Source organism: Eutrigla gurnardus (genome assembly GCF_963514095.1).
Source record: "Eutrigla gurnardus genome assembly, chromosome: 20".
NCBI lineage: Eukaryota > Metazoa > Chordata > Actinopteri > Perciformes > Triglidae > Eutrigla > Eutrigla gurnardus.
The window spans coordinates 12652015-12666311 of record NC_139931.1 but is presented as its reverse complement, the minus strand read 5'-3'; the positions used below and the strand labels follow the sequence as shown (position 1 = coordinate 12666311).

Below are 14297 nucleotides of genomic sequence, written 5' to 3'. Positions count from 1 at the left end.
ATTGCATGAGCTTCGAGAGGAACACTTATTTTAATGTCACCCATTTCCCCATCTTGTTACTTGCAGAACTAATGCTATCTCCACAGGGATAAAAGTCTAGAAAAATCTCTACAAACTTGCAACTTGCTTTGTTACGTTATAAAAATGTGCATTTATTGTGAACTCATACTGTCTTCCTTTCCCCCCTTCCCCCATTGACTTTCTCCAGAGTCTGTGAACAGGTGAGAGAGGGACACTGTCTGCCCCACTGTCCAGCGACACCATGAGCTGGAGCTTCCTCACGCGGCTGCTGGAGGAGATCCACAACCACTCCACCTTCGTGGGGAAGCTGTGGCTCACCGTGCTCATCGTCTTCCGCATCGTTCTCACTGCCGTCGGGGGAGAGTCCATCTACTACGACGAACAGAGCAAGTTTGTCTGCAACTCGGGTCAGCCGGGCTGCGAGAATGTCTGCTACGACGCCTTTGCCCCTCTGTCTCACGTTCGCTTCTGGGTCTTCCAGATCATCTTGGTGGCGATGCCTTCTCTCATGTACATGGGCTATGCTGTCAACAAGATTGCACGCTTAGATGAAGCCAAAGGAGGAAGTGGTTCTGCTGCAGTTAAAACAGGAGGAGGGGGCTACACACACAGGAAGCCCAGGAAAATCTGTTTTGGAGGACGGCAGCACCGGGGCATTGAGGAGACCGAGGAGGATCAGGAGGATGATCCAATGATCTATGAGGTGCCAGAGATGGAACCCCCGAAAAGGCCGCGGGATCCACTGCAACCCACGCCAAGACCCAAAATCCGACATGATGGGCGCAAGCGTATAAGAGATGAGGGGCTGATGCGAGTCTACGTTTTGCAACTGGTGACTCGTACACTGCTAGAAGCAGGTTTCCTGGCAGGCCAGTATTTGCTTTATGGCTTTCGTGTGATGCCTGTTTTTGTGTGCTCAGGGAAACCTTGTCCCCACAGCGTTGACTGCTTTGTGTCGCGGCCGACAGAGAAGACCATCTTCCTGCGCATCATGTATGGTGTCACCGTCCTTTGCCTCATGCTCAACGTTTGGGAGATGCTCCATCTGGGGATTGGTACGATCTGTGACATCCTCCGCCGTCGGCGCTGCCCACCTCAGGAGGACGAGTACCAGCTGGGATTGCTGGGCACCAATGGGGGTGTGGAGGGCTCAGTAGGCGGGGCAGGGCCTGAGGCAGGCTGTGAGGGAGGGGTGGGTGGCGATGGGGCTGCAGATTACGTGGGTTACCCCTTCTCGTGGAACACCCCATCAGCTCCACCTGGCTACAATATTGTGGTAAAGCCAGAGCAGATGCCATACACAGACCTTAGTAACGCTAAGATGGCATGCAAGCAGAACCGGGCAAACATCGCTCAAGAGGAGCAGCAGCAATTTGGCAGCAATGAGGATAACTTTCCCACTGGAGGGGAGGCCCGTGTAGCTTTGAACAAAGACATGATCCAGCAAGCTCATGAGCAACTGGAGGCAGCCATCCAGGCCTACAGTCAGCAGCACCGGGCAGAGGAGCAGCTTGGGGACAACCAGGACGACAAGCCCCAAAGTAACATCATCCAGGCCCAACCTCCGCCCCAGCCTCAGAAGGAGCGTAAGCATAGATTCAAGCATGGGAAAGGAGGCAGCAGTGGAGGAGGCAGCAGCAGCAACAGCAGCAGCAGCAAATCAGGAGAGGGCAAGCCTTCTGTATGGATTTAACCCCAGAAACAGTGACATGTATTGAAACCATATATTAGAGACTGGATGTTGAGTTGTTGCAATCTTCCTTGGATATTTAAACACCACTGTGCCTTAAAGAATCCTGCAAGCTGGAGAAGATATGTGTTTGTGTACTAAGGTGTGTAAAAAAACAAAAAAGGCGGATGTTGCAGCTGACAAATAGTTTTGTCTGGGCTATCGTTGTTTAACTTGAAATCACACCAACACAAACTGTAGGCAACAGTCTCCTGTTTACATGTCTCGTTCTCCTCAAGTCCTAACCAGATTTTGACCTCTGTTGTCTTCTCGTTCATCCTATCTTAGGGATTTGAACAGTGGAAAATTACTGAATGAGTTCTGTTGCAAATCAGATAGATTCCAGATATGGCTTAGCTAATTTTCTGGCCGCTCCTCTGCAAAGACATTGTCACCATTAATACATTGGCATCCTAATTCTTCGGACATCAAAGTGAAATATCATCATAAGACAAAGGCAAAGGAATGCCATGTCATTTGTGTGTTCTGGCAAACTAAAGCTATGACATACTGTACATACTGTAATGGTGTTATCAAGGAACATCATAACAATGTAAATGCAACAAAATGAAAGATAATTTGGTGGCAGCGCCTAAAGCACTGACTTTATAATACAGCAAGAACATCACCCTCCTGAAGGCTGTGTCCTGTCAGTCATGTTCTGTGTCTGTTTTTTCTCCAGTGTCCAGTGTTATGTTGCTGTGACTTTGCATTTGACCATGTGTTTATAGCTTCCTGTGTTTTTGTTCTTTTCCTATAGCTGTGCTACACCAGCTGCTGAAAACTTCTTTTTAACAAGGTGCATAAGCAATTGCGTTTTCATAGTTAAATCTTCAACTTCTTTTTTGTTTTTTTGTTTTTTTTAAATCTTCATGGCTATTGAACAAGGCTGCTTAGCACTCCATGGCTGTCTCATCTACCTTGTAGTTGACTGCCCCCTGGTGGTATCTTCTATGTAAATGGGGCTTCATTGGGGAGTAGATAGCAGTTACCAATGCTACCTGCATCCAGCAACACCTGAACCAGCTGTAGTGTTCCTTTTCTAGTGACAAGCCTTGTGTCAGTTTAGTATTCTCAGTGCAATGAGTTCAGTGTTAAATGCACAAAGGCTGCAATATCACCACGTTGTAATGGAAAAGGTTTAAAGCCATTACTATAATATAGTGAGACCAAACACTGTTTGTGTAATGCAAGTGTCAATGCCAAGATTTTATGCTAGGCTGCCATGAAGCCTGGTTGTTTGTAGCTTTGGGATACTGTGGCCATGCTACTCCAATTGTGCAAAAATGCCTATGTGATACCAACCCTTTTGTAAAAGTCACTTGTTTTTTGTATTACAGTATGTGTATTGCTTTTTTGGAATGGGTTGTAAAATAGCAAACTCTAAAATGGAGTTGATTTTTATGTTTGAGCCATTTTTTATATGAAAAAAATACTCCTTTTTTTCCAATAACATTTTTTTTTGTAAAATAAGGAAAAAGAAACAAAGAATAAGTTGTATGGATATTTATGGTTATTGTGTTTTAAATTGCCTTCCAATTGTAAAAAAGAAAAAGAAAATGTGAAATATGACAGTATATTTTTATAATACGTCGGCTACAGTGACTTATTGATGTGAAAAAAGAAAGCCAGACTTTTCCCTGTATGTTACAATGTCAATATTTAATGTAAGTAGTAAATTTCTGGGCTATGTTGTGTTTTTCCTTTTCCAACATTGTTCGGAGTTCTGCTGAACAACGTTGAGCAGAGAGAGACACAAAGATATGAAGTGCCAAATTATTCAAACCATTCCAAGCTTTGTCCACAGTGACTTTAGAGACAAGCTGCAGTTCTTTTTATGACGGTAATGTGGGAGGGGGCTGAAACGCTGGCACATTATGTTTCGATTTAATAAATCAGAGTCTTTCCTAGTAAATAGTGAACGGACTCAACAAACCATCATTCATGTGATATTCTGAGGCTGAACTTTGTGAACAGCCAGCCTGCAGAAAACATCAGCATAAATCACCAGAAGTACTTCAGTCAGCTGCTCCCAGAACAGTGATTGACACTGGCTCCACTGATGCCACTCCATCCCAATAAGCCACAGGTGATTTACCGAGAGTTTCCCAGTCAGTGTCAGCCTCCTCCCTTGGAGGCCAATCAGCCCTCATTAAATTCTTCCCCAGTGAGCAACGTTTCTCAACTATTGTGTTTTGTTGAAGAGAAGGAAACAGATTTAAGTATGATGGATAACAGAATGATGCTTTGTAGTTAGTGACAGCAGGAGCCACTAGAGGGCGACTTTCTGTCAAAGGAAGGACCACTTCAGGGAGTGAAGAAGGGGCGATTGAGGAGGTGCCATGAGGGTACTGAACGACCCCATCTGCTCAGTCTGCATGAATGGCAGCTTGGCCTTACATCTCCAAAACTATTCTAGGTTATGTGGCTTAGACCTCTTCCTGTTTGTCTTCTGGTTGGCTGAGAAACCAAGATAAAGTAGAAATAAAAAGGTAACTCAATAGACAGAAATGGCTTTTACAACTTCATGTATTAGGGAATATTCTCCTCTGCATATTATAGCTGTCATATCAAAACCATGTGACTCCCAAATAATTAATAAATCAGTAAATAATTTTTAAAGTATATTCAGTGGAGATATATTGCTAATGACAGTGTGCAGGATTTATACTTTTTTTGCAAGATAGAAAACAACATGATAAAGTTTTCTAAATTTGAGATATGTTTCACTTGACATTGACAATATGCATGTTGACACCCTCAGAGACACATGCTGGAACTGACAGCTATTTAATTATCCATCATACCTGGCAGCTGAATGAAGTAAAGAAACTTAAATGGAAAGCATGTCAAACAGTGGCTGAATCAGAAGTCTTTTGTGGGTCTGTTTATCAGGGATACCACAACGTTCACCCTCAGCATCTGTCTGTCTGTTCAGAAGAAAGACTGCAATGTTTCCCTACATGTTTTAAAGGGTGTTTTCACATAGTCCTCTTTAAACGAACCTAACTCAGTCCCCTTAAAGTGGACCAGCAGAAAAAGGACTCTATTTGTGTTATCATTGTCAGTTAATTTGAAAGAGGACTCCGTTCTGGTCCACCTCAGCTCTGATGGGCCTCAGACCTGTTCCTGTTCACACTATACACCCTTAGTGTGGTTAATTTACTGGTAAAACTTGGTCCGTGTTAGGGTGTTTTCAAACATCAGTTTCAGCCCAACAAACTATCTTAGAGTGATGACTCAGCATTTGTTTTTGTGAACACTCTGAAACGAACCATACTCGGACTTCCTCAGGAAGGTGATCAGAGTACGGTTTGCTTCAAGTCTGTGTTGCAGTTCCCTTTACCTGGTCATTGTGAACACAGAGTGAATTTGGTTGGTTTATAGAGGAATTTGTGAAAACACCCTTATAGTCACCCATGTGGGATGTGACAATAAAATAGTGGTATTACCGGTACAAACTCTGATTCATACATACATTTGTGTTTGTGTGGTTTTTCTATGCCTTTTGTAAAATGTAAATTTCTTTGAGTGCCATTCTAGTATTCCCAGCAATTTTTTTTCATATACTTTGATGAAAATATTTGCATGTAAAAAGACCTATTTTCCTACAAAAATAAATCAGAAATGCATATTGAATAAGGTCTCAGCATCTTTTGTTTGGCCTCCACAGCTAAGAAACTTAAATAAAACTGAAATTAAAGGCTTCCCACTCTTGAAGATTGAGTATTGTCCTTAGTATGAAATCTGTGTTTGATTTTCATTGGTTGAGAGCAGGGTCTACAGTCACAAGGGCTGATGTTGTGTCACTAGCAGGAACAACACTGGAGACCAAGGAGATGTCACTTCAGCTCAAGTCAGCCTTGTCATTTTGTTTTTTACATTTCGTTCAGTGACAGTTGAACTTCAGCTTGTGTTGACAGAACACCTGAGTCTGTGAGACTTTAAAACTACATTCAGGGGCGCCGAAAAGGGGGGGTAAAGGAGACGGATTCTAGGGGCCCGTGATTGAGGGGGGCCCAGAGAGGCCCCTAATGATGATGAAATTATAATACAGAAAAAATGATGACACTAAGTTATGAACTAACATATGATCACAAATGTTTTATTTTCCATGTCCTGGTAACAATAACTTTATTTGTTTTGGAAACATCAACGCCTGCAGGCCCCCCCCCCCCCCTCTATTTACGTAAAATGGTTCAGTCCACTGGATCAGCTGCAGGTAGCCAACGGAGGTGTCACACAGCACCACAGATTCTATGTAAAATAGCATCAAAAAATGTAGCCGCTGTGTTGGGGGGCCCTGTAAAGATTCTTTTCATGGGGCCCAAAATCCCTAGTGGCGCCCCTGACTACATTAATACATTACCAGGGATGGAAAGAGCACTTAAAGGGGAAGTCCGGTGTAAAAAAGTTCCAGTTTTTTGCTAAGAGTGGGATAGGGGGCATCAGACTCAAAGTAGCCAAACACTTCTTTATAGTATAATGAGTGTCCTAACATATAAAACGAGACATTGACAACTTTGTAAATGTACAGATTGTTTATTAAAAACTGTTTATAAAACCAATACCTTGAGTCGTTTGCCGGTTGGCGCCATCTTGAAATTAAGTCCCTACAAGTCGATTGACGAACACAGATCGCTGCATCCTCAGCAGTGCAGAGGCTGCACAGTCCGCTGTCTGGCAGCCCTTTCATCGCGCTCCCGCAACTCTTCGTCCGTATATTCGGGTTCGAATAGGTTCGGACGCCCATCAAATTCAAATGGCTGATTGACTTCAAATTCTTTGTCATATTCACTCAAATTTAAAAATACTCCAAAAAATACAAGACACATCTTTGTTACAGTGATGAGAGTAAATGTAATTGACTTCACCCCAGTGCATCATAAGTTAAATGTTTGTTCCAATTGAGCCATTGTTTTTAAAATGTTTATGCTTGATAATACATTTATTTGTTTAATCAATCAATCCAGACGGATCATCAACAATGCTCAGAAAGAACATTTTCTGAATTGAATAAATAAGTAGGCCTATACAGGTTAATATGTATCTCTTTTCCACTGAATTCCATTCAGTTCACTATCATTTAGTCCGTCATCATTAATAATAGACAACAAAAATGAAAAGTACGTTTTTGTGATTCTCTGAAATTAAAAAAAACAAACTTTCCCTGGAGAGACAAGCCAGTGGGACTGAGCAGAGTGCTGCAGCTGGATGTACAACGAGGTCACTGCAGATATGAGTGGAATCCCATGAGCAATGTCTGGGAGAGCAACTTGTGGCAACGGGCTATTTTCTCAAAAAAAGAAACAAACACTTCATCCCATTATTGTCCTAATTGGCCGGATGTACTAACCCTACAGAGATGTGATTTTGGATGCAGTGTACACAAGCTACCATCATGATTTGGGGACAGGGAAAGAGGAGATTCTTTAGTTATTTCCAAGTGGTTCTTGCAATGAGTCTTAGAGATCATCATCCAGATGTTTGCATGTTTGCTCCTCTCAGAAACTGTGGGCTGCCCTCCAGCACTTCACGCAGGAACGTAGTGAAGTGGAAGGTGCAGTAATGTATAGCCCACTGATATCACAGCTGCATTGAATATAGAAATGGTAACATAGAGATGAGCCCAACGTGAGAATCTGTAGAGGAATGCATATAAAAAGGTTGTGGAAAAATATGTTTATAAAACGCCAGATCATATTGTGTTCCAGAAGAATGTGTAAAGAAATGTTGTATTTTCATGATAAATCTTGGCACGTTTTGGGCCAATTATAACATACAAAAAAATCCTTCTTTTTTAATATTCATTGACTTTGACTTAATTTTCCCCTCGCACCTTGTGTTGTTCAGAGACAAAATCACAAACATCCACGTGATGCAAAATGGGACTCACCGAGTACAGCTTGTACATTATTGTTCCGGATGACAGAAATCACAACTTTACACTATAATTCTATAATGTTCACAGGCTTGTGATTATTAAATTTGGATTTCAGCGCAAATATTTTTTGGCTTTGCCAACTCAGTAAGTCCCTGTAAGTCTGTCTTGCTCGAACACTCTTATCAGCCTCTGGCAAACTCAGGCTGTCTGAGGGGCAGGCGCAAAGACAATTTTAAAAAGGCAGCTGCAAGTGTGCAGAAAGTTTTTGAGTATGTAGAGCAAAATGTTCTTCTTTCTATAGGGGCTCTTTATCATGTTTTATCCAAAATAGATTTGGCAATTTAGTCAAAAGTATATTAAAGACTGGGTTACAAACAAGGCTTTGGGCCTGTCCTAGCAGCTGCCCCTGGACCTGGGAACTACTTTTCACCTGGTCAACAATGTCCCAGGTGAAGCTTGAGCACACCCTGACTGTGCAGCCGCAACAAGAGGTCAAACTCAGCCGGCATGGCATGAAATCTTGTTTTAGCTTGTCTGTCATCGTAGTAGTGGTTAGTCAAGGTATGAAGTTCATGTGGGTGATTACTGAAGGGCCAGAACCCGTACAGATGTACATTGGCACAGTGTTCCAGTGCCAGGCTAGCCATGATTATGCCGGTGCTGAGCCGCGATGCTCGCAGGCCTTGGGAGCGCCAGAAGAGGGCCAGAGTCTGGAGGTACTCAGGGTTGAAGAAGATAGGCCGGGTGGGGCTTTCAAAGTCCTCAATGCTGTAGACGGCCCGCAGGCACACAGGAGTGTTCTGGCCATAAGAGAAGGCAGGAAGTAGCAGCAGCGAGTTGCCATAGCTACGCAGACTCTCCACAAACGGACGGCGACGCCCCATCAGAGCCCCATACCTAAAAATAAACAGCATTTGTTAAGCAACCAGACAAAAGGAACATTTTAAGGTGCAGTGATGCATCCTCTTGCTCACTTCTCTAAGAAGATGCTTGGGTTTGCCGTCACAAGGTCAGTCTTGATGCCCACATGTTTCTCATAGCCTTTTCCCAAAGGAGGTAAGTTGCACCTGAACAAGTAACAAAGATATAGAGAATGTTATATAGAATTACAACAGAGATGAGTTTAATTCTGTTGATAAAGATTGTCATCAGCCTTTCAGTCCACTACACTGGACACCTTTCTCACCTGATAACAAACTGAGCTGAATCGATCATCTTTCCACAGCTGCTGTTGGTCAGGATGCCTCCGTTCCCAACAACAGCACACGTGTCCCATGTTTTATTTGGAAACGGATGCTCCTGGAATCAGCATCAGCAACGGAAAATTTATTACAAAACAAGAACATTGATATAGATAATAATATATTGTGTGTGAGACAAAGAGCCATATTAAGGCAGGGTAAACTATGGCTGGATCTGCAACCCAGTTGCCAGAAATAATGTTGGCATCGTTAATCCCGGGATAAGTTAAATTTCGACATTTATGAACCAAAATCAAGTTTCATATCAGCCTTGTATCATACTCGCAGAAACGCACATAAATGACGGGTTAGGTTTAGGCAACAAAACTGCTTGAATAAGGTTATAAAAAATGTTTGCAAATCCCCCGCTGTATTCACAACTTGTGTGTTTATAGATTTCATTGCCTCTTTTCCCCCCCTTCAGTCACATTCTCACTAGCCCAACGGCTAATGACACAATGCCTCGTGTGACAGTATGCATCGCATACAGAGACTATAGGGTGCCTCGACACACGTGAGTTGAGAATTTTCACACACAAACACCAATATTCTTGCACCCATCTGTGCAGCGTTGGGCATGTTGGTCTTCAAATGAGGTGTGGTGACGTCAATGGCACATATCTCCCTGCTGTTAAGAGGCGCATTATTTGCAGAAATTTCACTGAATTTCCTACATTCTTGTGAATTTTTTCTTAATTTTTCTTTCCTTTCTTTGAGGCTTCAAAGCTCCATTTATAACACTGACTTCCGCCATGTACTTTGGACCCATTTGGATAAAATAGATCCCTTTATATATTGTTATCACATGGCTGCTTTATTGAACCTCATCCTCCACATCCACATTTTACTTTTATTGTTATATTGAACTTGTATGCCGCCTCGCTTTGCAATCAACTTTGTTCTGTGGGACAGCTTGTGTGCAAAGCTGGGGTCAAGTAAGGAAAAGAGCTCTTTTTTTAGATTGAAGCCATTTCCAAATCATGGAAGAACAAAAATTAAATCCTCTGTAAAAAACATCATGGTTTAGGTTAAAATTACTACGTCTCTTAAATGAACATGAAACTTACAACATGTCTGTATTTGATGAGTGGGGAGTGAGGTTGGTGAAACTTTGGATTCGTAAAATTTAGTTTTTATAAATAAAAACACAATAAATATAAAATTTAAGTCGCATTATACTGTATGACAGATACAGATTTTTAACACTTTTTTTTCAATCATAAACATGTATTTTGTGGTTGAGTGTGTCAAATAGCCAACATGTAAGTATGACCTAAAGCAGGGAAATCATCTCTGTGATCATTTATATGAGGATCAATCAAGACACCAGATGTGGTAAATATACATGAATGAATGACAAACATACCTTTGCAAAGGTGCTGAAAATCTCCGGGGTCACCTTGAGGCCCCTCCACTTTTCTCCGTCGAACACAAGCTTTGATCCCACTGGAGTGTTGCTCTGGGTTATGATGGCCTTGTCAATACCATGGCACTTGCTGTTCAGCTGGGATCTATATAAACATATATATATATAAAGTCTATAATCGATTATTAATAAATACCTCTACCACTTCAGCTTTTAAATGCTGGCGGTGGTTTTATTTTTTTTTTCTGTCACAGCTGCTCAGTCATTTCCTGCCATGTTGAATGTGTAAAGACTGCATGAATTTTATTAATAATCGATCATAGACTTTCCTGCATCGATGCAGAATTGTTCAACAAGGCATTATACATCATAGAATCGATTATTTCTCCCACCTCTAATGAGACTGGCTTATCTGCATGCATGGGCAGTTATTTACAATTTGTTTGTTTGCAATATACAAAATAAAACAAATACAAAATAAATGACCTGATGTTTTGGTAATTGTCTTCCCGCTTCTTCCAGGTTTTAGAGTAACGCCATTTTACATTGTTGATGACCTCCCTGTGAGACACACACACACACACACACACACACACACACACACACACACACACACACACACACACACACACACACACACACACACACACACACACACACACACAGTAACAAATTTGTAAGAAAACATCCAAGTTGTGAAAGTAACATACGGTTTTCCATTAAAACGGTATTATAGTGGGAGTGACGTTTAAGAGCAAAAGGCCGTGCACATATGGAACACTAATGAGTGAAGCCTGCGAGTTCAGGCGGACAACTCAAGCTGCTCCGTCATACTCATGTGATCTACCTCATACTCCAATAATATTCTTCCTTCACATCCTCCCTATTTGGCAGTCTATTTAAGCTACGACGCTTCCCATCTCCCCCTTTCGGCTGTCAGTGCCCCCGCCGCCACGTCAGTATTGCTGTCTGCTTGCTGCTAACCCTCCACCTCCCCAGCATCCACCTGTAGGCTCCGAGGCGTTAAGATATTTCACTTCATCACTTCCCATCATCTCTAATCACATATGGGGAGTGATGATGCCGGAGCCTAGACGCCAACCTCAAACTATGTTCCGTTGCTACAATAAACATTCTAAATGTGAGTCGTCTGACTGAACTGTATTTAGACACGGAATTGGGTGCAAACACTCTTTTGGTGTTGTCTTCAGTCAAACGTATTTTGATTTAATTATGTCCATATCACCCAGCCCTCTTTATACAGTAGCAGACATTGTTATCCAACCTCTAATCTCAGACTACTGTGTCTTCAGGCTTAAGGAGAAAGAGGATCCAAGGCCGGCTGGGGTAAGATTGTTGTTCAGAAGAGGTCTGTCACAGTCGATCGCCGTGTGTCCAACCTCATAGACTTTGAGTGGGATTTTGGTCAATGAGAGCCGCTATGTGTGTGTGTGACTAAATATGTTATATTGCACTAAAAAAAAAAAAAAAAATGTGGATATTCATAATGTAGAAGGCTGAAGAAAAAACCTGTGTGAAAATAAATAAGGGATTATGTTCACTTGTCCCAGGATGCTCAGGACAGGAGTGCTATTCTGTTTTGCCTTTTGATGTTATTGTGTATAAAGCAGAATCTTGCTTGATTAGTTATTAGGACTCAGAGTTAAGCTATGTTTTTTTATTATTATTTATATTTATTTTATATCTCATTATTATGTTTAGTTTTATCGTGACTCAAGTTTCAAAGCAAGCGTTTTAAATAACTTAAGGGGCAGTTCACTAATAAAAAGGTAAAATATCTAGTCAAAAAAAGGGTAATATCTCAAACTAAGTGAACCAGTTACGCTAAAACTGTTGAATATGTGCAGTGAAATGGAAAATGGAATACGTTTATTAAGCCTTGCATTTGGTGCTAATGTTTAAATAAAGGTTACATGATTTATATTTTAAGTCTCTTCCTATACATATATTTTTCTCATTGCTGCATTTTAATTAACTAACTTAAATAAAAACTTAAACTAGCTCATACAGCATTCACTGTTGCTCTTGAAGTACTAGTTTACTCAGATGAGGACCTTACACTTGTTCTATTTTTAGCTCTTACTTTATCGGCAATGATACGTTGTGGTTTCCTTGTTTCCTTCTTTTGACAAATGTACTTATTGTAAGTCGCTTTGGACAAAAGCGTCTGCTAAATGACCTAAATGTAAATGTAAATGCATTCAGCATATATTGAAATTACAGTGCAGTGCTTAATTCATATTAATTGACTTTCAGCTAGTAATATGCTTTATTTACAAAAATAACTGCACAGCATTGTATTCGGGATTATGGTGAGATTCAATTGTTGATGGAAAAAAAACAATATTGCAACTAGCCTGCACTAGTGAATATACCGTAAATTCATACAGCACTATACCATGTTTTAGTACCTAGTATTATAACAGTAAATATGTCACAGGGTACTCGGAATGAAGGAGGTAGGGACCCAAATGCAGTAAAAAAGATTTATTTAAATAATAAGCTAACAAAAAAACAAAGTCCAAAAACTCAGGGAGACCAAACAGGCACACACCCTAAGAAACAAAGAACAAGAATCCAAAGCATAGACAAAAAACGTACAATCAACAGAACAGATACACACGAACTTAATACACAGGGTTGATTAAGGTTACGACAGACAGGTGTGGAGACACAAGGCCAGGCTATGGTAATTGGGGAGAACAAGAGGCAAGGCTAACGAGACAATAAGACACAGCTAGGAGACAAAAAAATGGAGGGAAACCAAGGCAGGAAGCAAAGCACGTGACAACACAAGACAGAAGGACTACAAAATAAAACAGGAAACCAACACTACAAAAACCCACAGTCATGACATGGACAAGACAAGAAAAACAAGTGACAACACAAGACAGAATGACTACAAAAACCCTAGAAACCAAAACAACAAAACCCACAGTCATGACAAATTAACTGTAAATACGTTACTGTAAAAATCATGTGCTGTATTTCAGTACATGGTTTTATTACTGTAACGTATTGTAAAGTAGATAACAGGGTAACTGTAAACTTAACACAGTGATGGGGACACAACTGCCAGTATTTTCCTTTCATAGGGACAATCATTGTTGTGTATTTGCATATATGCAAATATACAGTCAGGTGTATAATTCCTGCGACGCTGGCAGGACATGACCTGATGAAGGCATGAACAAAAAGGTTCCTTCATGAGAAGCAGTGACGTGTTTATTCTCACCTGCAGCCTTTACAGAGGTCGGAGGGCCATGGGGGGCTCCCCTTGTGAGGAGGGGGTCTATAAGGATCCACATTACTGTGGAGGAAGAGAGAAACAGGACAAGTAAGTAAAATGCTGATGCATTAGGGAAATTGAAAGGTTTACATACCACTTACTTGTTGTCGACCATGCACCAGATGAGAGCGGTCACCAAGCTCCCCAAGAAGAAGAAAGTGATAGTAAAAGAGAAGAGTGACTTCAAGAGCTTTCCCCTCATTCCTCTCCCCTCTAAGCTAACTTCACCCACGAGCCCCCTCACCTTCTGCCTAGGGCATAAGGGTCTTAGTTTTTAGCCTTAATTTGATTTCTCCACAATTAATCACCTGTCTTCTGCCTCTTGTTAAAGCAAGTTCTCTGTCTTCTGTGGACCTCCGATTCGTCTACCACTCTTCCTACTTGTGTCCATGTCAGATGAAACTGATCATCTTTTCCACATCCTGCTTTAAATCCTTAATGTCTCTCTGGTCCGCCCATCTTCTGTTACCTGGCTCCCCCTCTTTTTGTCATGTGTTGACACAGGAAAACTCACAGTTCTCCAGTCCACTACAACCCCAAAGTTGGAGCTCCACCCAATCAGAGTGACTCATAAGATTGTGTAACTGATGAAATCAGACCTCAAAAAGCAACAGCGACACAGGGTTCTTGAATAAAGTTAATAGTTCCTTAACAGATGAGAAGGTCTGGTGAATTTCCAGTGAGCATCTAGACCATATTGAATGTGTGATGTGCTTGAGATTGGGTGTGTCACCTGGGTAGTGTCC

At 41.4% G+C, this 14297-nt stretch overlaps 2 protein-coding genes across 3 annotated transcripts in view; one reads left to right on the top strand and one right to left on the bottom strand.

Moving 5' to 3' along the window:
- The window catches only part of gjc1 (gap junction protein gamma 1), a 32928-nt gene extending 31185 nt beyond the window's left edge, over positions 1-1743 (top strand). For both annotated transcript variants that reach the window (XM_084037469.1, XM_084037470.1), the window contains one exon: positions 209-1743. In XM_084037469.1, the coding sequence (XP_083893595.1) occupies positions 263-1714 (1452 nt within the window). In that variant the 5' untranslated portion in view covers positions 209-262 and the 3' untranslated portion in view covers positions 1715-1743. The remainder of the gene's footprint in view (positions 1-208) is intronic.
- Positions 1744-6617: 4874 nt separating this feature from the next.
- On the bottom strand, positions 6618-14289 carry LOC311031155 (alpha-2,8-sialyltransferase 8F-like). Its single transcript, XM_084037293.1, has 7 exons — positions 13653-14289; positions 13498-13572; positions 10728-10802; positions 10242-10386; positions 8821-8933; positions 8609-8701; positions 6618-8531 (listed from the first exon to the last, which is right to left on the bottom strand). Exons 1-7 carry the CDS (start codon positions 13751-13753, stop codon positions 8069-8071), a joined length of 1065 nt encoding a protein of 354 aa, XP_083893419.1. The 5' UTR covers positions 13754-14289; the 3' UTR covers positions 6618-8068.
- Between the last annotated feature and the right edge of the window lie 8 nt (positions 14290-14297).